At 44.3% G+C, this 21,893-nt stretch overlaps 1 protein-coding gene across 2 annotated transcripts in view; it reads right to left on the bottom strand.

Annotated features, from left to right (window-relative positions):
- The window catches only part of bmp2k (BMP2 inducible kinase), a 66,088-nt gene that overhangs the window by 8,099 nt on the left and 36,096 nt on the right, over positions 1–21,893 (bottom strand). The window contains exons 7-17 of one of the 2 annotated variants that reach the window (XM_048244260.1): positions 21,645–21,766; positions 20,295–20,376; positions 15,820–15,952; positions 14,613–14,716; positions 12,424–12,503; positions 11,991–12,142; positions 11,383–11,708; positions 9,613–9,705; positions 4,678–4,880; positions 3,865–4,028; positions 2,006–2,143 (exon numbers count right to left, since the gene is read on the bottom strand). In XM_048244260.1, the coding sequence (XP_048100217.1) occupies positions 2,006–2,143; positions 3,865–4,028; positions 4,678–4,880; positions 9,613–9,705; positions 11,383–11,708; positions 11,991–12,142; positions 12,424–12,503; positions 14,613–14,716; positions 15,820–15,952; positions 20,295–20,376; positions 21,645–21,766 (1,597 nt within the window). Of the gene's footprint in view, positions 1–2,005; positions 2,144–3,864; positions 4,029–4,677; positions 4,881–9,612; positions 9,706–11,382; positions 11,709–11,990; positions 12,143–12,423; positions 12,504–14,612; positions 14,717–15,819; positions 15,953–19,763; positions 20,199–20,294; positions 20,377–21,644; positions 21,767–21,893 lie in introns of those variants that run through there. The other variant, XM_048244259.1, reaches the window with a different exon arrangement.

Genomic DNA, 21,893 nt, shown 5'->3' with positions numbered 1-21,893 from the left:
GCAGCGATACACACATAACAAGGCATTAAAAAAGGCAGCCAGCATGTCATCTGTTTTTGACGCAAGTGGTGTGTTTCACCCGAGCCTGTGTAATCACCTGAAGAGCTCTTTGAGTCGCACATCTTTCTCTAGAAATCTGCTGAAAGACTGCCCTGTGTGCCCTTTCACAATGACAAACCAGTTAGAGATACATCTGCACACAGACGATAAAACATGCTGTGATATAATTTTCTGTTTATTCACACGCGATTTCTAGATTTCGCTGAATTCTGCTTGTCTACCGTTTCTCAAGTTCTCCCTTCTCTTGTGATGACATCTGAGCTATCCCTGCAGCAGTCACGTTGACCATTCACAGTGTAATACACTGACATGCCCGCTGGATTCAGTCACTCAGCCACTCACACACACACACACACACACACACACACACACACACACACACACACACACTGACCTTGAGACAAGGTTACCACTGAAGTGTGTCCCCCCAAGATTGACAGGGAACCACTCTGCCAGTACAGCAGTGGGCTGGACTCAAGGTTGAGCCATCACATTTGCTCCTTAAGGGTCATCTCAACCCCCAACACTGGCCTTAACCAGTGATTCAGAATATGATGCATTCTCTTGTAACCACATCAAACTGAATTCCTCAGTTAATCCACATTCTCTGCAACACAACTCTCTGCATTTCCACATTAAATCTATCTATATTTATGTTCATTTTGTCTTTTCTCCTACTCTACTTCAACAGGCCTATGGACTCAGTGAGTCAAAGCGCATCATGTGACACACACACACACCAGCATAAAGTGCAATGGTCAACCAGACTCTGCTGTGGTCAACCAGACTCCACTGTTCCTGCTTCAGCCTGGGCACTGAGGAAGCACAAGACAGGAAGAGGAAGAGGATGAAGAGGAAGAGGAGGAAAAGATGGCGGGCTGAGAGAGAAGCCAGGACTCCCAGCTATCAGACCACAGAAGCCAAAACACAGCCATGGTGTAGGAAATGGGTAAAAAAAAAAAAAAAACACAAACAAACAAACAAACAAAAGCAAACACACACAATGGCAACATACACATAAGTCCCTTGGCACTGAAAACAACTTAAAAAAACAACTTTTTCCAAATGTGTCAAAAACGCGTCAAAAAAACTACCTCACAGTTGGCGTGGACTCGTGCAGAGATGCAAGTGACTTTATAAAGCACATGGGCCATTTTGTGAGATAGGGCTTGTCTATTGCGGTCAGTCTATCCTACATGATATACATCCATATGGGTCTGGGCCCGTTTCTAAGGCTTGGTCTGCATGTAAAAGCCAACAGGACAAAGACGCTTAACAAACAATGTCTAATTACATTCTCTAACAAAGTGGCCAGCAACTGGGGCCGATATGGGAAAGAACACAGGCTCCTTTCATATTTGTATCCTTCCCAAATTCATACTTTGGGAAAGAACACAGGCTCCTTTCATATTTGTATCCTTCCCAAATTCATACTTTGCACGCACGCGCACACACACACACACACACACAAGCGCACACACACACACACACGGAATGTGCCGGCACTAATCAAAATTGTAAGCGTGTGTGTTATTTTGCAAGTTGAGACTCCTGACTGACGGAGGAGATGAAATCACTGAATCACTTCTTTGTAAATGAATGCTCCTTGTCGTTTCTTTCTTTTTTATCCCTCTATGTATCTGTCCAGTTCCACCCTCCAACCTGACCTCACCAGACCCATCACTCCACAGGACACAGGGATTCTGGGAAGTGTGTGTGTGTGTGTGTGGGAGGGGGGTATACCTCACAGTAGAGTGGGTAAGAGGGGGCAGAAATTAGATACTGGAGCAGGGTAGTGGAAGATACACACACCCCCCCCACACACACACACATACATAGGTGTATAGAGTGGTAGGAAGAAGTGCTCTTGGTGGCTGGGGTGGTTTCTTCAGGGAGGGATGGGTGGATTTGGGGAATGGGGGTTTGTTGGGCCTCTAAAACTTGCCTGCGCTAGCCAGGAAGGGCACAGAGCCGAAGGGGTCCTCGGGGAGGGGCTGGGATGGGGTGGGGGGCTGCGGCTGTGGCTGCTGAGGCTGCCGGTCAGCGCTGGTCTCCACGCTAGTGGTTCTCTCCACAGGCTTCTCTGTGAGGGAGAGAATAAAACACACACACACACACACACACACACACACACACACACACACACACACACATAGCAAAGGTTAGAATTATTTTTTGAAATTTCACTCAATTCTCAAGATTCAGGGATGAAGCTTCAGCTATTAAACAAACCCTGTTAACCTACCATGAGGTTCTCAGGTAATAAAGAATCATCTCAAACCTACAAAAGTATGCTCTGTCTAAATATGGACATGCGTGCATTAAAACAACAGCTGTGTGCATCTCAAAGGCACAGATGAACGAAAGAGTGGTGAGGGAGCTGTTAAAAGTAGAGGTGCACCGATCCCATATCTGGATCGGATAACGGCCCCGATATTGACAAAATAGCTGGATCGGGGATCGGAAAAATTAGCAGATCCATAGGCCGATCTGAATTTACTTAAACTTCAAAGACTGAGCCTTGACACACAACCAGCCACTTGCCACTAAATAGTCTAGATTTCTTCTGGTGTTCATTAGGTTACGCCATTGTCTTTACAGTCTGGTTTACTATTCATTATTTTATAACCACCATTTGTCATTGATTCATGCATTTTTGTTGCCTTTTTAGGCAACACGTTCAATGCGTGACGGTCAACAAATACTCAAAACCAAACACAGTCATTTTCATCTCTTATCTGTATAAACTGTTCCTGGTATCAAGAAATGCAAATGTTCACACTAGCTGTTAAAAACTTTTCATTTATTAGTTAAAACTTACTAGGCCTACTTCGTATACCGTTAGGATTAGCCTACCACCATTGAAACTCCGTGTGAACTTCTTATTTATCGCGGCTCGCGGGGAAACTGAGGGACCGTACCACTATGGGTACCAATATGGGTTTTACTATGGTAAAACCATTTTGGCAGGGGTGTTTTAATGTACATCACTAATATGGGATTTTTATCTGCACAAAACTGGTTTTGGTGGGAGAAAGTTGTTATATATTTATTTGTTTTATGTTTGCTTGTTAGATTTATTATTTAGTAGTAACTGTGAACTTCAATTTGAATGCTGTTCCAAGTTGCTGCTGGTGCACAATTGTTTATTTATTTTAACACTAGTAGTAGTAGTAGTAGTAGTAGTAGTAGTAGTAGTAGTAGTAGTAGTAGTAGTAGTAGTATAAGTAATAATAATAATAATAATAATAATAATAATACATTACATTTATATTTAAGTGTTATTTTGTTAGATTTGAGTGTTATTTTGTTAGAATTGATGTTTAGTTAGGGAAAGAATGTTTAAAGGCCTAATGCCTTTAGTCTTTTCCACATGATTTTATTAATTTTACTATGTATCGGGTCGGTATCGGGTATCGACCGATACACAAAGCCCAGGCATCGGTATCGAGGCGGAAGAAGTCGGATCGGTGCATCCCTAGTTAAAAGCATGGGCTGTTTGTTCCAATAGTGCCCTCTGCTGGACATATAGTGTAGGCAACACGTGGAGAAACCAGTTGTGGTAGTAGCAGGTGTTTACTTTGACACTAGACATTACAGACTGAAACTTTGGGGTGGATCAGGTCATCGGCACAGATGATTCACGTGAATTGTATACTTGCTAGGATCGGTTAACCAATCGCATGAACAAACTTTTAAACATATACACTAACTCTGACATGTGTCTTTAGTGCCAACTGGTAAAGCAATTCTATTCCTCCTAGCTGAATTAATCAGATATTCTGAGATAGACTGGACACTTGCTTGCTCTCAGCAGGTCGAACTCGCGGTCCAGCAGCTCTTCCTCTGTGAGCTTGGAAAAGTTGTCGTCTCCGAAAGGGTTCCAGCCGGACATGTCGGGGGGGTTGCTCACGGTCGGGGTAGTTGGGGACAACAGCACATCAGGACTCTGGGCCATTGGGTTTCTACTGCACAGAGAGAGAGAGAGAGAGAAAGAAAGAAAGAGAGAGAGAGAGAGAGAGAGAGAGAGAGAGAGAGAGAGAGAGAGAAGGAAAGAAAGTAATGATGGGATAGAAAGCAATGGAAGAAAAGAAGGGGAAAAACAAACTTGAAGAGGCTATTCAGCGATGACTACGTGATGCCCTTCCGCCCCAGTAAGCCTGTGCGTACTGTACGTGGATGTAAGCAGACTACACCAGTCTGTGACTACAGATCAATGTCTCCATCCACCTCTACCTAAGGCTGTGGCCTAGAAGCCTACAAAGACCGGTGACATGACATCAGCGTTAAGTGCTTTTAATATGGACACAAGTCAAGATCCATATCAGCAACAGCCAATGGGTGGTATGCTGTACATGCAGACATCAGATGATGGCAGATCTAGACACACACTTGTGAGGTACAACCAACACTCATGTGGACATGCAGGTGTATGAATGACTGTGTGGGTATGAAGGACTAAGGCACGTTAATGAGAGACATACAGACATGACAGTGGGCGGGCGCAGATAACAGCTGCTCATTAATGTGCTTATTATGAATGAACAGCACAGGTGATGTAGAGTAGGTGTGTGGGCAAGGTGCATGACTGGGTGAAGGTTAAGTTGGCAGTGTTACCTGGGGTTAGTGTATGGAGGCTCCACAGGTGAGAGAGCGGTGTGGGTGGAGGCAGAGGGCGTGGCAGGGTGATAGGAGCCCAGGGGCGTCTGGAACTCCAGCGGAGAGGTGGCAAGATAGGGCAGCTGCTGATGATGCTGCTGCTGCTGCTGCTGTTGTTGTTGTTGTTGTTGCTGGGCAAAGGCCTGCTGATACTGCTGCATCTGTGCATTGAGGGCAATGGAGTAGGACCGTCATTAGCAACACGTGCTAAAGGGAGAACCTCTACCACATCAACACATTCTGTGTGGACAAGGTCATTAGGTGAACATGCTAATGTTAGCATATCCACAAATAAGGTGGGGAGGATAGCTGCAGGTGCTACGGCTAATCCATCAACAGAAAAGGTCATACGGCATGTGCAAGACCTATGCAGTTTGCAGTACCTACTGTGGGAAAACAGAGCTATGAATGCTTAACATTAACTCTGAATTCAACAGCAAAAAAATGGTGGGCAAAAGTATCCTGACTGCCAAGTGGCTTTCAACTAGGGATGGCGAAATCTTAACCGGCCACTGAGCCTCATTAACCGGTTAAAGTTGGTCACCGAAAATTCTATAACTGCCATTTATGATACCCGTGTCCTGTCGCACGTCTTTCTCTGCCCGTGAAACAAGTAATCCCCCCATTTTAGAATGGTTAGGCTCCCGTCACACAATGTTAGTTCGTGCCCTTCGTATTATACATTTTCCCCATTCATTGTCCACTACTTGAGGATGAATAAGGGTTTTGTTTTGGGGAGAAAAATAATTGCTTTCCCTGCGCACCCACGCACAGGCACACATTACGCACAACGTTGTAATGTGTGGCACCACAACCACAACGCGGCACCAAGCTCGGGCTATAAAAAGCTCACGTTACAAAGTCACAAACAGAGAACGCTACATTTGGTGGTGTTACAGGAAAGTATATTAACCAACGTCTTCGTAAAAAAAAAACTACCGATTGCCAACAGCCTCTGTAGCGTGCTGCACAAAATCCTTTGCAATAAGTTCCTGTCGTCATGCCATTTAAGTACAGATGAATAATAAAACACAACAAGTAGGCATATGCTAAGTTAGTCTTTCGTGTCTTCGTTTGCCATTACATTGTTACAATTATCATCATGCCATAGTCAACACACAGCCACTAACAAGTAGTGAAGTTTGTCACAATATTGCAGTCAGGATTGCAATAGGCTACACGTAACACTTAACTTCTCACGTCAAAATGATTGTGAGAATGGTGTAATAACGATCAGAACCATTTCTACATTTTTAAATTTATTTTTATTTTCAAGAGACTCAACGGTGAACTTGAACTTGAAACATGTTTAAAACGGCAAACATGAACATATAAACAACGTGTGAAATAGGCCAAGGACCTACATTAAGCTAAAGAAAAACTGAGTGATTATATCGCCCCATACAATACAACACCAATAACACGTGTGTGCGCAGTGTAATAACAGACGCTGGCTGGCATTCGGGAGCTTTAAAAAGTGTTGTTTTTTTTGTTGTTTTTTAACCGGCGGCAGAAATTTTTAACCGGTCAACGTTGATTCGGTCAACCACCGGTTAAACGGCTACCGGTTAACATCCCTACTTTCAACTACATCCAAGTTATGTTATGACTTGGCTTTACAGCAATCCATACGGTCGAATAATTAAAGAGATGAAACCGATGCGGAGAAAGCTTCACATGTCTGCTCTTAATGGATGGAAGGCTATGGGGACCCATCAGTGCACTGACTGCAACCACTTTGGCAGCTCCGCAGCTTTTTATTCAGTGTCAACTTCTCGGAGGCGCAGAGGTGGCCACTTCCTGTTTCTCTGGCCGCTCTAGTCCTCCGCTAATCGGTTGAGGTGGGTCAGCGCAGTCTCCTGGAAACCCCAATAGTGGCCAGGAGGGGAACCGGCGGAGAAGTCACGGTGGCGAGCTGGCCCCTCCGGAACCCTCGGCGTCGCAGTAATTGCTTCATATGTCGCAATTTAACACAGAGTCGCTCGATTTCACCCCCTCTCCCCCGACCCACACACACCCCACCTCCACGCCAATCCCCCAGGGGCCCAGCCCGCCTGCAGCAGATTGCCTCGCCACGAAACAGATGGTCGCCATTCGCTGGAAAACAAGCTAAAAACAGAGCCTGCCACAGCACAGAGTGTATCTAGCCTCCCTCTCACTTTTAGAAAGAAAGAGAAAGAGAGAGAGAGAGAGAGAGAGAGAGAGAGAGAGAGAGAGAGAGAGAAATAGAGACAGAGAGATTATATAGAAAGTGATGCAGAGTGAGGAGAATGAGGGAGAGACAGGAGGAAATGGAGAGAGAGAGAGAGAGAGAAAAGAGAGAAATGAGGGAGAGAGTGTAAGAGAGTGAAAGGGTAAACTATAGAAATAGTGAAGAAATGAGAGTGAGTGAGAGGGAGAAAATGATAAAGAAAGAGGGAGAGAGAGGCAGTGAAAGAGGAACAGAGAGAGGAAGAACATGCACAAAGGTTTCAGAGAAGCTTCCAGAGCGATAGGACCTGGCGGCTCAGTCTGGGCTTCCACGTCGCCAGGCTCTTGGCAAAGACACATGAGCGAGAGCGTGTGAGGCCAATCCTCCATTAGGGCTCCAGGGCTTCCAACCAAGAAACGCTAAATGTGGCAAACAGAAAAGGCTGTTTGGAGGAGCACTTACAATCACTTTCACTCCGAGTAGGTTGCATGTACCGGGTAGGTACTGTGTGTGTGTGTGTACGCACTGCAGACCAGTCATAAATCATATCAAGTCCATGGTGTAATCAGGGTGTCCACAGGACTGCAGATGTCATGGTGTGTGTGTTTGTGTGTGCGCTCATGTGTGTAGGGACTAGACCCAATTCTTTTTGAGAGTACCTCCTGTCCTAACACTTCCAACAACCCGACACACCGAACATGCACTTCCCATGCACTTCCCTTCTTCCGTCTTTCTACTTCCACCTCCTTCAACTACACACTTTGACTAGAACTTAAACTTCTGCAATCTCATCCTCTGGTAGCAGTATTTATTGTCATAGTATTCAGTTCTTGAAGTGGAGAAAAAAAGGTGCTGGTACTCATGATCATTCACATGTATCATACGGTGTATCGATATCAGCGAATGTATCAGCTGGTATCGAGACATCAAATAGGCTATTATATTCTTCATTTTTACAGTGAAGATACTAAGGGATATTGGTGATGAATCACAGTGTGCTTACTGCTAAGGCCTATTTACCAACCTACAAACTGAAAAGGCCTGAAAAAATATTTGCAAAGTAAACCCCTGTAGGCGGTCTGGGGCATCTGATCACCAGAAGACAATTTTGGGATTTTAACATGTAAATAAAGCATTCTGGTGTACTCCCAAGAACTATATATATATATATATATATATATATATATATATATATATATATATATATATATATATATATATATATATATATATATATATATATATATATATATATATATTTGGTTAACACTCGGAGGGTTGCCGGTTCGAGCCCCACCAGTGGGCTGCGGCTGAAGTGCCCTTGAGCAAGGCACCTAACACCTCACTGCTCCCCGAAATAATCAATGTAGCAGGCAGCTCACTGCGCCGGGATTAGTGTGTGCTTCACCTCACGGTGTGTTCACTGTGTGCTGTTTGTGTTCCACTAATTCACTGATTGGGTTAAATGCAGAGACCAAATTTCCCTCACGGGATCAAAAAAGTATATATACTTAATACTTATACTTATATATTTTCACTGTATTATCAATATAGTTTCATTAAAACGGCTTTCCAAGGATGCACACACTGCCAGGTCATGGACGAACGGCAAGTATCCTAGTCGAACGTTCCTCAAGTTTATCCAGTGTGTTTCCAAATGCTTCATTAAAGTTGATGTGTTCCCCCTTAACAAGCAAGATAACGTGCAGTGATGATTCTGTAGCCTCTTTGCTGCCTTGTAACGATACAAAGCTGCACAGCTAGAGGCTACGTACAGTACAGTGGAACAGGTGAGTGTCACGTAGCACCACACTCCTGGGTAATATAGTTTACTCAATTAGCCCCAAAGGGAACGCGGAACCTAATTTGGAGATGACAGAAAAGAGAGCCAGCAACTTAGGAGAACAGCCGGTATGCAAGAAAAAGTGCATGTACGCTTAAGAATAAAATGTAGAAGTGTCGATACAAAAGTATCGAGAAATAGACACAGTAAAATCCATTGACCTAGTTACTGTAACCAGAAAATAAGTCTGAGGTTATTTGCGAGGTGTTTAAGTTCTGTTAGCAGGCAAACTTTAGCACAACTGCCCACAAAGTACTGCTTGCTGGCGAAGTGCTAATTTCAAAACGTTACCGACATATAGACACTTTACAAATGAATAACCCAGTCATTGTAACCAAAATATGTCTGACTTTATTTGCAAATCTTGTCAGTGAACTAGCATGCTGCTACTCCCCACAGTAGGCTGCTTGAAACACCGACTATCAACACACAGGACGAGTTGACCAATCACAGTCCTTTTTGTGGTCTCATGAAACCTCGAGGCCGGTTACAATTTTTGGAGGTGCAGCTACGGCGGAGGGGTCGGAGAGGGGTTTGCGGTGGCGCAGAGGGGTCTGCGGGGGTATGCCGTCGATTTGACGCAGAAGCATGAATCAGGCTTTAACTGTCAACTAAGGTCTCCTCTGCAATGTAGCTTGAATGTTATTTCTCATTGTTGTAAGTCACTTTGAATAATAGTGTCTGCTAAATAAATAACTAATGTAATATGTGTGTAAACATGCATGGCATGTTGATGTTGGTGTGTGTGTGTGTGTGTGTGTGTGTGTGTGTGTGTGTGTGTGTGTGTGTGTGTGTGTGTGTGTGTGTGTGTGTGTGTGTGTGTGTGTGTGTGTGTGTGTGTGTGTGTGTGTGTGCTCACCAGGGCTGCGTAGTGAGCCTGCTGCTGGTACACTGCTGCTGGCTGCATCATCATCTGCTGCTGGAGCATGTGCTGCTGCAAGGCCTGTTGGTACTACAGAGAGAGGGGGAGAGAGAGAGAGAGAGAGAGAGAGAGAGAGAGAGAGAGAGAGAGAGAGAGAAAGGGAGAGAGAGAAAGAGAGAAAGAGAGAGAGAGAGAGAGAGAGAGGGAGAGAGAGGCAGACAGAGAGAGAGAGAAAGAAAGAGAGCGTTAGAGAGAAAGGCAGAGACAGAGAGAGAGCAAGAAAAAGAAGGATAAGAGATGACAGGATACATTTTAATGTCATAGTCAATCTAACCCTCCATGCAAACACACATGCAGCCTATCTACTCCAGTGGCAGATCCTGAACTGTGTTGATTGCATAGTGCAATGCACAGGACAGAGCTGTATGTGTGTGCATTCATGAACGTAGGCTTCCATTCAGACACACACACAGTGACACAGCGCCCTCTGCTGAGAGAACTCTGCCAATCACACGCACTCAGTGCCTTCTCCATTGACAGTGGAGACTGGACTGGTTTAGATGGTTCCAAACCACACCCACACCAGGGTTTCCGTTGTCCGGTAATTACCGGACATTGGCCGGAAAAAAATGAAATGTCCGACAAAATTAAATCTCTCCGGTCAAATTGTCCGATTGAAATTGGCTAATAATCCCGTCCCCTAACGCAAACTGAATTTGAGAATAAGCCTTAATATGTAAGCCTATATTATACGTCCTCTGGCTAAGTTTTTAAATGAACAGGCTCTACCGTTTGAAAAGTAAGCTATTAAACAACACGCATAGCCTATGCTGTTCTTTACCCAAAGCATACAGTAGGCCTATGCGTTCTCTGTCTATGATCTGCAAGGTTAGGGCCTCCTCGACGAGGCGATTACTGGTCCGCTGATAATTTCTGGCACAATTAAACGGTATCATTGAACCGCGGCTGAAAGAAAAAGAAACTAAACATTTCCCAGAATAGGAAACATTTCTTAATTTATTGTTATCAAATAAAGAGGCATAGCATTAGGGGGTAGTGGTGTGAGCTCATTCTTGTGTAAAAGATCTGTGCAAGTTAAACAGTCACCACTGGAGATAACGTGGGTAGCAGCAACAAACAACGTAGCCTTTTTAAAACAACGAACGAAGCGGACTCTTGCTGTCCATGAAAATATACTGGCTAGATCTTGTTAGGCATGTTTAAGTTAGGCTAATGAACATGCTGCATTCTATACAGCCTGATTATTTCATTCTTTAAGCTACATAGCCTGTCTCCAGTTTTCCTCAATTTGACTAATTAAGAAGGGATAATAGGATATTTGACCGGCATATCATCAAAATGTCCGGAAAACGAAACCTCTGCCGGTCACTTTCACTTTAGCGGAAACTCTGCCACACACACACACGTCTCTCCTGCATAATCACACATCAGATTGTGGCTCCAGCTGCATAATATAATATAATCAAACAATATGAACTGCACAAGTGTCCTGCTTAAGGACATCCCTGCAGCTGGGATTCAGTCGTAGGAGGTGGTAGTAGTAGTAGTAGTAATAGTAGTGCCATATCAGCACCTATGACTATTGGATGGCAAAAAGAAAACCATATAAAAACAATATAAATTAGGGATCAAAATGAAAAAAGATATTTTCAAAAGATCTTTTAAATCAACATGTGATAAAAGTTCCAGAACTTGTGTTGACGAAAAGGAGAAGGAGAAGGAGGATGATGAAGATGAAGATGATACCTGGAGGTATTGGAGCTGTTGAGGTGTGGGCGACTGCTGCTGTTGCTGCTGCTGTGGGTGGATACCATGCTGCTGCTGCTGCTGGATGCGTGTGTGTTGGGCAAGGTGTGCGTGTTGCTGTGTGTGTTGGGCAAGGTGTGTGTGCTGCTGTGTGTGCTGGGGCAGGTGGTGTGTGTGTGTGTGCTGTGTGAGTGGGTGTGTTTGGGGGTGTGTTTGAAGCTGCTGCTGCAGACGCAGGTCTCCCGGCTGGAGCTGCTGAAGGACGCGGTTGGGCTGAGCCGTGCTGCTGCCCGGGAGCGCCACAGAGGGCTGGCCATTACCGGCAGCTGGACACACACACACACACACACACACACGCTATAAACCAACATAAACACACAGATATTTACGTACACAAACATACAAATACACAGCCGTTACAAAAAACAAATCACACATACACCAAACATATACACACACACACACACACACATTAATAAATTATAAAACCCAAGGTGTCCATTTCCCCCATAACTGGTTCCCCATTAAACACCCTCTCTGCTCAAGGCATCCCAACAGTGAGAGGGTCAAAGGTCTCTTGAGTGCCCAGTTCCGCCCGACCTGCGTACCTTTCTGGCCGTTGCTGATGGGGGCGGCAGGGACGCCCATCTTGACAGGGGTGGCGGAGGAGTTGTGCAGGGGCAGCACGCCACTGGAGGCCGCCTTTGGCCGCTGCCGGGGGGCAATGGACGTCTCCGTGGGCCCCACAGCGTCCGTGATCCTGAGGGGTGATCAGAACATAGGCTTTATCAATCACCCTGATTACACACTTTCCAACTGTCCTAACAGGTCAGGTGCTGTTGATAGAAACAAGCTGATTATGTACATTGGAATTATCTCTTAACAATGGTAACTAGAAAAAGCCTACAATTCTGTTCCGTTTTGCCTTACATGACAAGGACGTTGGAAACAGCATTGAGAGAGAGTGTGTGTACTGTATGTGTGTGTGTGTGTGTGTGTGTGTCTCTCTCTCTCTCTCTCTGTGGGTGTCTGGAGTGTTACCTGGCTTTCGTCATGTTCTTCTTGGCTGCGATCTCACTGGCTGTCAGGGGCTCTGGGAGAGAGGTGGGGAGGGGGGAGCTCTGCGCACACGCACACACACACACACACACACACACACACACACACACACACACACAGAGACATTCAATCACAGAAACCTACCTACAAGCATACATATTACTAGTGTGGTCACGATACCAAAATTATGACACGATACCTGCCAAAGTATCTCGATGCTCGATACTGAAACGATACCATGGCGAAATCCTAAAATATCTGGAAAAAAAGGACGCAGACCTCCTCCAAGTGTATTGAGTCATTTGTGTTGAATTTGGTGCACTTTTGTAGTGTGCAGGTCAATTATGGGTTCAAAACTTCTAAACTTCCTACATAATTGTTATTTTTTTATAGTCAGTAAAATAGTAATTTGTGTGTGATTAAGTCCTTTATTGTTTGTTATAGTTAATTTGCCTTGTGTTGTGGCAATAAAGTACCTTTAAATAGCCAAAGTAGGCTATTTAAGGTCAGTGTTGAACTACAATAGAATGCAGTTTTATTCAACACAAATTAGGACATGTCATCTATTCTGATTGGATCATGTAAGACATAGGCCTACTGTATATTCTTAATACATAAGACAAATGACAAAAAGGGACCTAAATGGAGAGGAGAGGAGATTATCCCCATCCATAGTCGTTTTGGATGGATTCCAAAAAGTGAAGCATTGCTGTTATCATCTCGAGACAGATAGAGAGACTAATCTTTAGGCCATCTGATGTAGGCCTAGGCTACCCTAGGCCTTACCGTGTTTATGGGATTTCTTTGACAGTTGCAAAGGGTACCAGTGTACAAGTACGACGTTCCAACTAGGTCTTCGTCAGATAGGCCTACACTATTTGGCTACCTGTTGCAATATATCTGTGTACATTACATATATTTATTTGATAACATTATTTGCTACCACGTAACAATAAGCCGCTATTATTATTAGGACTCAACACGCTTCAGTGGTATTATATGCTGTGGGCTTTAATTAGCACATTTCAGGTATCTGGGCAATAATTATTGAACAAATTACAGACTGCATGACATGACAAACATTACCAGTAGTACTGACCGAATATTAAATAGATAGTTTGCAAGTTATGGTAATCACGTTAGCATATGATCAGTCGTTATGTCTCGTAAAAAATTGACTGATGAAGGAAGATTCGCTTTATCCATTGTTTCAGTTAGGCTAGACTAAAACTGAAGAGATGAACTTGGCACTAATCATGTAGTGGTGTTTTCTATAGCCTATTCGTTAACCTGTCGTTCTTTGAACTCTTTAAAAATGTTGGGATATGTCTGCGAGGTGCTGAGCCAAGTTCTATGTGTACCTATTGCTTTTGAATGACTTTGAAACATATTTTACAAACGGGCCTCTGTGTAGCCTAGCTGATGGCTTGCCTTCACTATCCGTGATGTATCCGAAATAGTTCCAGAATTCACTTCACCTTTTGTTTTATCCACAAGCCGAGGATTGTCGGCAAAGAACTATGTTGACGTTGGCTGCGCACTCACTCAGCGCTGTCTGCTTGACACGCCCACTTGCTTAGATGCGTGCAGGGAGCATGGAGAGTGGGAGCAGTCCACACAGACACAGAACGTTATTATTTTATATTATATATTATATATATATATTATAAGTATCGATTCTAAAAACGTCAGAAATCGTATCGTTTTTTGCGTGAAGGCATCGTGATACCTTTCTAGTATCGATACACCGTGCAACACTACATATTACCTGTCCCTAAATTGCAGAGTTGCACAAACAAGTAGGAACACCACAAAGTACCTCTCATTCCACATGTAGTGATTCTCAAACAGATTAGATGAAACATGCATGTGTCCAGTAATAATCTACCACTGTGTTACTCAGCAGGGCCTGCTGATGAGTCACTGCTACCACAAACACACACAGGCTCTTCTGTCAGTGTGTCAGCGTGTTATTCTGAGTTCAGCATCCTTGCTGCGGTGTGCTGACAATCCTGTGGCTGATCACATATACAGGATGTGAGGTCAACTGTGGACCTCTTGTACTGAATGTCTCCATACTGTTTGTGGGCTCCTCCGCTAAACCTGACTGAACTTGCTAATTGCACTAGAGTTTCTATACAGTGTGTGTGTCTGTGTGTGTGTGGACTCACAAAGAGATTTGGCACGGGACAGTCCTTCCCTGCCAGCTTGAAGGCAAAGTAGGAGACCTGATAGATGTCTGGCCTCTTCTCCTGGTCAGGCTCGAGCATATATCCTGGTAAACACACACACACACTTTAGGCTGTCCATTTAATTCTACTGATGTGCATCAGCAGAGAAAACAAAACTGTCTGTCCAACATGATACAGAGTTCCCACTGTCAAATGTAAAATCCCATGACTTTTCTGACTTTCCCTGACAAAAAAAAATGAATTTCCATGATATACTATAAAGAATGGTACAATATACCGACCAAAGATTTCAGAGCAGCCGCATAGCATATAAGACTTTTTTAGAGCGGGAGATGACTAAATGGGCATTGAATAAACAAAGTTGGGCTAACCGCAACTACTCAAGCAAGTAGTAACCCTAACAACCAAAATATAACCAAATATATTTGTATTAATGTATTTTGGCAAGTACGTTTTAAACTGCTACAACAAAATGCCCCGATATTCCATGACTTTGCCCCAAAAAATTATATAATTCCCTGACTTTCCTTGTCTGGAATAGACTTTCCAAAATTCCATGACATTCCAGACATTCCATGACCCGTGAGAACCCTGGATTCATCACAATCCATTGTACTATCCATTACTGACAGTATAATTCATATGTACCCACTTGTTCTCTCACACACAGTCTGGACTGCACTATTTGTCTAATTAAAAAAAGATCTCCCAGTAAATCAACTTCAAAACTCTCCAGCCACTTATTAATACAAGAGTCAGTGTCAACACAAACCCACCATGCCTTTAACCTCCCTCCCCTTCCTCTCTCCCTCTCTCTAGCTCTCACATGGTCACTTTAGTTCCCTGATCCTGTTTAACAATGATGAACAGGGACACAGTGCGCTTGCCTGCCATTAAGTAGGCCAGCCATTTAAACTGGGTCAGAAACCCTTTTCCAAAAGCAGAGTACTAGAGCAGCTGTCGAACACATTACGTAACACATTGTAATAGAGGTGATGCAATTTTACCATATCACCAGCAGAGGGAGCTGCCGCTTCACTAAACACAGCACATATGGGCCTGAACATTCATAAGACCATAAAAGAAGTTATGAATCATCATTCACAAGAGAACAGAGTGAGACCATCTCTTGTGCTAGGTGGGTGAGACTGTATGAGAGGCATAGGAGAGCCATAGCTGTACTCACGGATCAAACAGTGCAATTTTAAGGAGTATTTGGAACTATCGGGAACAGAGAAGGTTCCGTCACATATGGCAACTTGACTCTCCCCAAATGGAAGCGTGAAGAAACACAGCTTGTACAACAAGCATCCGAGCGCCTGCGGACAGACAAAAAAAAAAAAGACACCATGCAAAACAATGGCATTACTATTCACAGTGGTCATGACTAAATAACTACATGCAAAAACAAAAGGACCCACAGGGTCTAACAAGATAAAAGCGAGCTTAGTGCAGTTCACATGGGTTAGGGTCTGGTTCACATGTAAAACTCTAAGAGTTGGTTTCCTGCACATGGGTTAAGCCTGGTCCTTGATGAAAAGCTTTTTTCGTTTTTAAATCTACACTGGAGTTCTCTCTTAGTCCAAGACCAGGCTCCAAGTCCAGGAAACTGTCCGTAAGTGTGTCATAATTAATTTACTGGGAATAGAACACACAGTCACACTGACAGATATTGTTGTGTTATACTGGCACATATGGGTATGGAAAACCACTAAAAGCACATGCACACACTCACTCACTGTCACACACACACCCCTTATCTGTGAAGCTAGGATGGAGGAGGGTGGCTGGCTTCCTCCTCCGTCTGTTAAATCTATCAGCAGCTGTTTCCACTGCAGAAGCGAGTGTACAACCATTGACATGAACAGTGCACACGCACGCACAAACACACACACACACACACACACAGATAAAGAACAGCAACAGAAAATAAGCAGAAAAACAGACATACTGAAACACAGGGACATTCCACATCAATTCAAAGGCAGACAAGAACACACACACACACACACACACACACACACACACACACACACACACACACACACACGCGCGCTTTAAGGAGAAGAGCTTTAAGGTGATCAAGAGCACCAGTTGCTTGGGGCATCGTTTGCCTGGGGGCACCAAAGAAGACATGCTAGCACACCCAAACATCAGGGAGAAAAGGAGTGCAGAATTGTGTGTGTGTGTGTGTGTGTGTGTGTGTGTGTGTGTGTGTGTGTGTGTTGCAGAGACCTAATTCCCGTCTTTACAGTCAAGGGCAATGCAGGAAGCGTGTTTTTCCCTCCCATTCTCCATCTCATAGCTCCTATGGTGCATTGCTTTGTTTGAGTGGTAAGTGTGTGTGTGTGTGTGTGTGTGTGTGTGTGTGTGTGTGTGTGTGTGTGTGTGTGTGTGTGAGTGCGCGCGCGTACGTGTGCTGTGCGAGAGTGTGTGTGTTTGTGTGCATTAGTGTGAGTATGTGTGTGTGAGATAACGGTGCAGCATTAGTGGAGATGCCAGAGGCCGAGTCCCTAATGGATGCCTGGCAAACTGCTGAAAGTACAGTAGTGCCCACCTTGTGGAGCCCCTCATCTGAGTACCCTTAAGACACAAGGGGAACAGTATTATCATGCTCAAATCACCTCCGTGTCGTTCATCAGGGAAAAGGAATACGCTGAGCAGCCACAAGGCAAAAAACTAGTTCTCTTCTGCTACAAGAACTTAAAAGGTACATTGTGCAAGATTTTCCCCTTTAAGAAGCCAATTTGATGGTAAACAAACTTGTTATAGACGAATCGTTCAGCTAGCATAGCTATACAGCATAGACGTGGCCAGTCACTATCGAGAAAACCAGCCAAGCAACTTCAACTTCGGGGCAGTCGTGGCCTACTGGTTGCCGGTTCGATCCCCGACCAGTAGGAACGGCTGAAGTGCCCTTGAGCAAGGCACCTAACCCCTCACTGCTCCCCGAGCGCCACTGTAGCAAGGCAGCTCACTGCTCCGGGTTAGTGTGTGCTTCACCTCACTGTGTGTTCACTGTGTGCTCTGTGTGGTTGTTCACTAATTCACGGATGGGATAAATGCAGAGACCAAATTCCTTGTATACGCAAGTATACTTGGCCTAGAAACCTGATTTACATCAAGAACGGCGGCCTGACAAATTTCACGAGAATCGTGAAACATTACCTTGTTAGTAGATATAGCTCTTTGGATATTTTGCCTGTTGCTAATCCTTCACCTCCACAACAAAACCTCAAAGTTCATTGTGTACAGGGGATATAAGTCACAAGAAGTTTGCTATTTACAACAGCAGAGTCAAATATAAATATATCACGACTCTAAAGCAGGCATGAAAACAGGTCAGGGGTGAAAAAGGTGAGAAGGGCGTGTGAAGAGGGAAATTGCCGTTTCATAGCAAAACAAGCGCGAGTGACATTGTTGCCAATAGTGCATAGCTTCCATGGAGTATGAAGTTGCCTAAAAACCAGATTTATATATAAAGAAAACAAACTACCAAATGACTAATTTTTACAAGAAAATACCTTTATTTCTTTTTGGCTTGGGCCTAATTGTGAAGGTAGCCTGGCTAGCGCCACCACTTCTCAATGAGACGTGGTCTGGGAACCAAACGTTCATTTTCTCGTATTTGAAAAAAATGCCCAGATGCGTCTGTGCGTAGCTCATCATCGTCTTGCTTTCCCCCCTGTTCTGTGATTGGTTCCCTATCTCAGGCGAAAATTTGCTCCATGGTCTCCAGGCTGCCTTAGCAGCGTGAATCAAATCGTGCGCAAGGCAGCATGGGAACACCCAGGCTAGTGTGAAGGCGCCCACTTGCACTGTTTGGCAACATGCTTCAGCTTGGCCCTCCTCTCCTCAGTAATCTACACAAGTTTTCTTTATTTCTTTCTTTATGCCTGAAGTTATCAGACATTTCTGAAGATTTCATAGGCCTAATGGACACTTCATAGTAGACTATTAGAATAAGTCTGAATAAGATAAGTCTGAATATTTGTTGGACAAAACCAGGTAATAAACTGGGTAGGGTAGACTAGGCTTTAATTTGTAAAATTGGTTTGAAATGTTTTAACCTGCAGCCTAGGCTACTTACAGATTGTGGGATTGTGCTAGTGTGTTTAACCAACCAATAAAGTTGTGTGAACAGTGTTCACAATACATGTTAAACCCTGTAGAGTAGACTAGGTCTACTGATCAGGCCACTGAACGTTTCTTAAAAGACAGCATTACCATGTCAAACACTGCTTTTGTCTCTGAACTCGACAAAACGCACCAGCCCAGTTTAGGAGCTTTTAATTCAACTATTCACATTAGCCTTTGCTATACTGATAAAGTATGCCAATTTGCTTCACCTTTTGTCGATCTAGATGGCTCAAACTGCACGTATTCTTCATCAAATGAACTCGTTATGTCTATATTTCTGTCCAATGTCGCTATCCAAAACAGCCTATGCTACGTTGCTACACCAATCTCAACGTCTTTTTCTGACAGAAGTTGAAAGTTTCAACTAGCCCACCTGTGACATCAATAAGCATCTCTCCTCGCCGGGCTCACATTCCAGCTGACATTTCAGACGCATATCTGTAGTCACACAGACAGGGAGGCTATTCCAGCGCAAGCGTTCTGTTCGCGTTGCATCCGCAGCAAAAAATGAGCTTCCACTGTTTAATAGGCTAAATGTATAGGGGCTAAATTCACATAATCGTTGCTGGATCAGACAAGTTTTTAATTGGGCTCTTGTCTTACAACGCATCAAGATGCGTTCGCGTCTGCGCGTGATTTGTAAACTCAGTTGTAACGCCATACCCCACACACACACAAACAATATTTTCTCATCGGATCTGCGCGAACCACGTAAGTCCCCTATTTTGGATTCAAAACGGCGAATTTCGCCGAAAGGTGAGGAGTTTTCATGCCTGCTAAAGGGAGCTCTACAGTCGCCAAAAAATACCTAAACCTGCATAATGTACCTTTAAAAACAAAAAGTACACTCTTTAACTCACTCATGTTTTTGAATTAGTGGGGTCTATGCAGTGAGAGTATGCCATTTCAGGTGTGGTGTCTGGGATTTAATACTTTCTGTCTTGCCTAAACCGTGTACTAATCTGTGAGAACTACTGAAAGATACTCTACCTCAACCAATGTCTTTACGGACAAGTTTTGCCACACAGCAGCCATCTTGACCGCTGGGACTCCTTCAGTGCTACTTCTTTTGTTCTTTATGCTGGGTTGTTTGAGTCCACGTATGGCAGTGTGTGAGGCTTTTTGGTGACTGAGTGGTTTCCAGCACTACAGTGTCTACCTGCTGCCCTGGGGAAACAGAGAGCTCTCTGGAGGAACACCGACCTCCCTTCTGGGCCACGCGTCCACAAGAGGCTGACTGTGGCTGGAGGAGCGAAAGCACGTGGAGTGTGTGAGCTCCACATCTCCCTCGGTTCTCTCGCACCGCTTACCAACAAACCAGTTCTGTCTGCACACCACCACCGCCACTGCCCAAGCAAGCTCAAACCGGCTCGGCAGCATAACTGTGGACACACAAACACACGCAAGCGCACACACACAAACACGTACAAGGACATACCCACAACTGAACACAACACAAGACAGAAACAAGCACAAGGATAAACACACATTAACTTTAATCCACACACACACACACCTTACCCATATATCAGCCTTAGTGGTGATGGCTTTCCCAGCATACAGGTTAACCATCTCTGGGGCTCGATATGACAACGTTGTGTACCTGGAACAGAGAGGGAAAGAGGGAGAGGGAGAGAGAAAGGTAGAAAGAAAGAGAGAGAGAGATAACTTGACTTAAAGGGCATTTTAAAAAGAAGAAAAATGGAATGAAGAGGACAGGGAGTGATCATGACACATCAGAGTGAGAAAGCAAAGACCAGACATGCAAAAGACACTAAGACACTCAGGTTCAAAGGCCTTCTTCAGCGTCCCTGCTCACTGTGTGTGTGTGTGTGTGTGTGTGTGTGTGTGTGTTGGGGTGAGGGAACTGTGCAATCCCAGACGTCGAGTACAGCTGCAAAAGTGTTTTTTACTGAGTCTGCAGTTCACTGTTGAGACATGGGTGCTGACTAATGGTGACTAACCCTCCACACACACACACACACACACAATTGGCAAACATGCCAGAAGCGGTCTCCCAAATGACATGAGCATGACTGTTTCCCTCACACACACACACACACACACACACACTTCAATGCACACATTCTTTCTCACATGTACACAGACACACACGCAGGCATACAATCAAGTAAATGCGCTCACAGACAGAAACAAAATCCCTTCCACATTAATTAACACACACACAAACACACACACACAAATTAACAAAACATACACACTTCTGGGTCTAGGCTCAGCCTGCTTAACCTACTTGGACCGTTACACAACAGGAGCCAAGTGGAGCATCAACCAGTAAGAGAAGTGTGCAGTGTGGATCTCTGCGGCTCAGATTGACACACAGGGATTAACTGTGGACTGGGCTAACGCTGCCTTGGCTCGGCCAGGGGGAGAGACAGGAGCTGGCTATTTGAGGGGGCACAAGAAATCCTCCTGGCTTCGGTGGCGAGCGATGGACGTGATGGAAAAAGGCCTCGGCACTGGGGTTTAGTTTCTGTCCATGCTGACATGGTGCTGGGTCGGTATGTACACTTGTTGTTAAGAAATATAGCTAATTACGTCACTATAACTGCCTTAAAAACATCCAAACAAGACTACGGACTCATAAATGACAAACACACAAAAAAAATATTTAAATCCCAAAGTGAAGTGTTAACAACATGTCGATGTCGATTCCGTCGAATACATTTTTCCATGAACGTGACGCAACAAGCATGTGTTTGTTTATTGTTGGTTGGCTGGAATAGGGTATAACTTGGTCCAAAACACTTTTTTTCCTAGCTAGGAGGAATTGGAGCTTTGAGGAATACCTTTAAAAGACAGGTCAAATGGAGGGGTGTGGGAAAGGACAGCAAACAGGAAGTGTCTCACCTCTTGATCTCGTCCTCCACTGCAGTCACCCCGTCCTTCTGCGGCAGCAAAACTTTGTGTGTAGAACTGCCAAAGTCACACAGCACGTAGTTTCCATGGTCATTCAGCAGGATGTTCTCAACCTGACACACACACACACAGGACAGGGAAAAAAACAACATGTTTACTCCCTACATCTCCTCAATTTCTCAGAATGCTGCATCCTTCAGAGATTCAAAGTGAGATAGCGGGTAAAAAAAAACACGCAAC

Source organism: Alosa alosa, chromosome 5 (genome assembly GCF_017589495.1).
Source record: "Alosa alosa isolate M-15738 ecotype Scorff River chromosome 5, AALO_Geno_1.1, whole genome shotgun sequence".
Taxonomy (NCBI): Eukaryota; Metazoa; Chordata; class Actinopteri; order Clupeiformes; family Clupeidae; genus Alosa; species Alosa alosa.
Note: the sequence above shows the minus strand (reverse complement) of the source record. Positions and strands in the feature narration are given on the sequence as shown.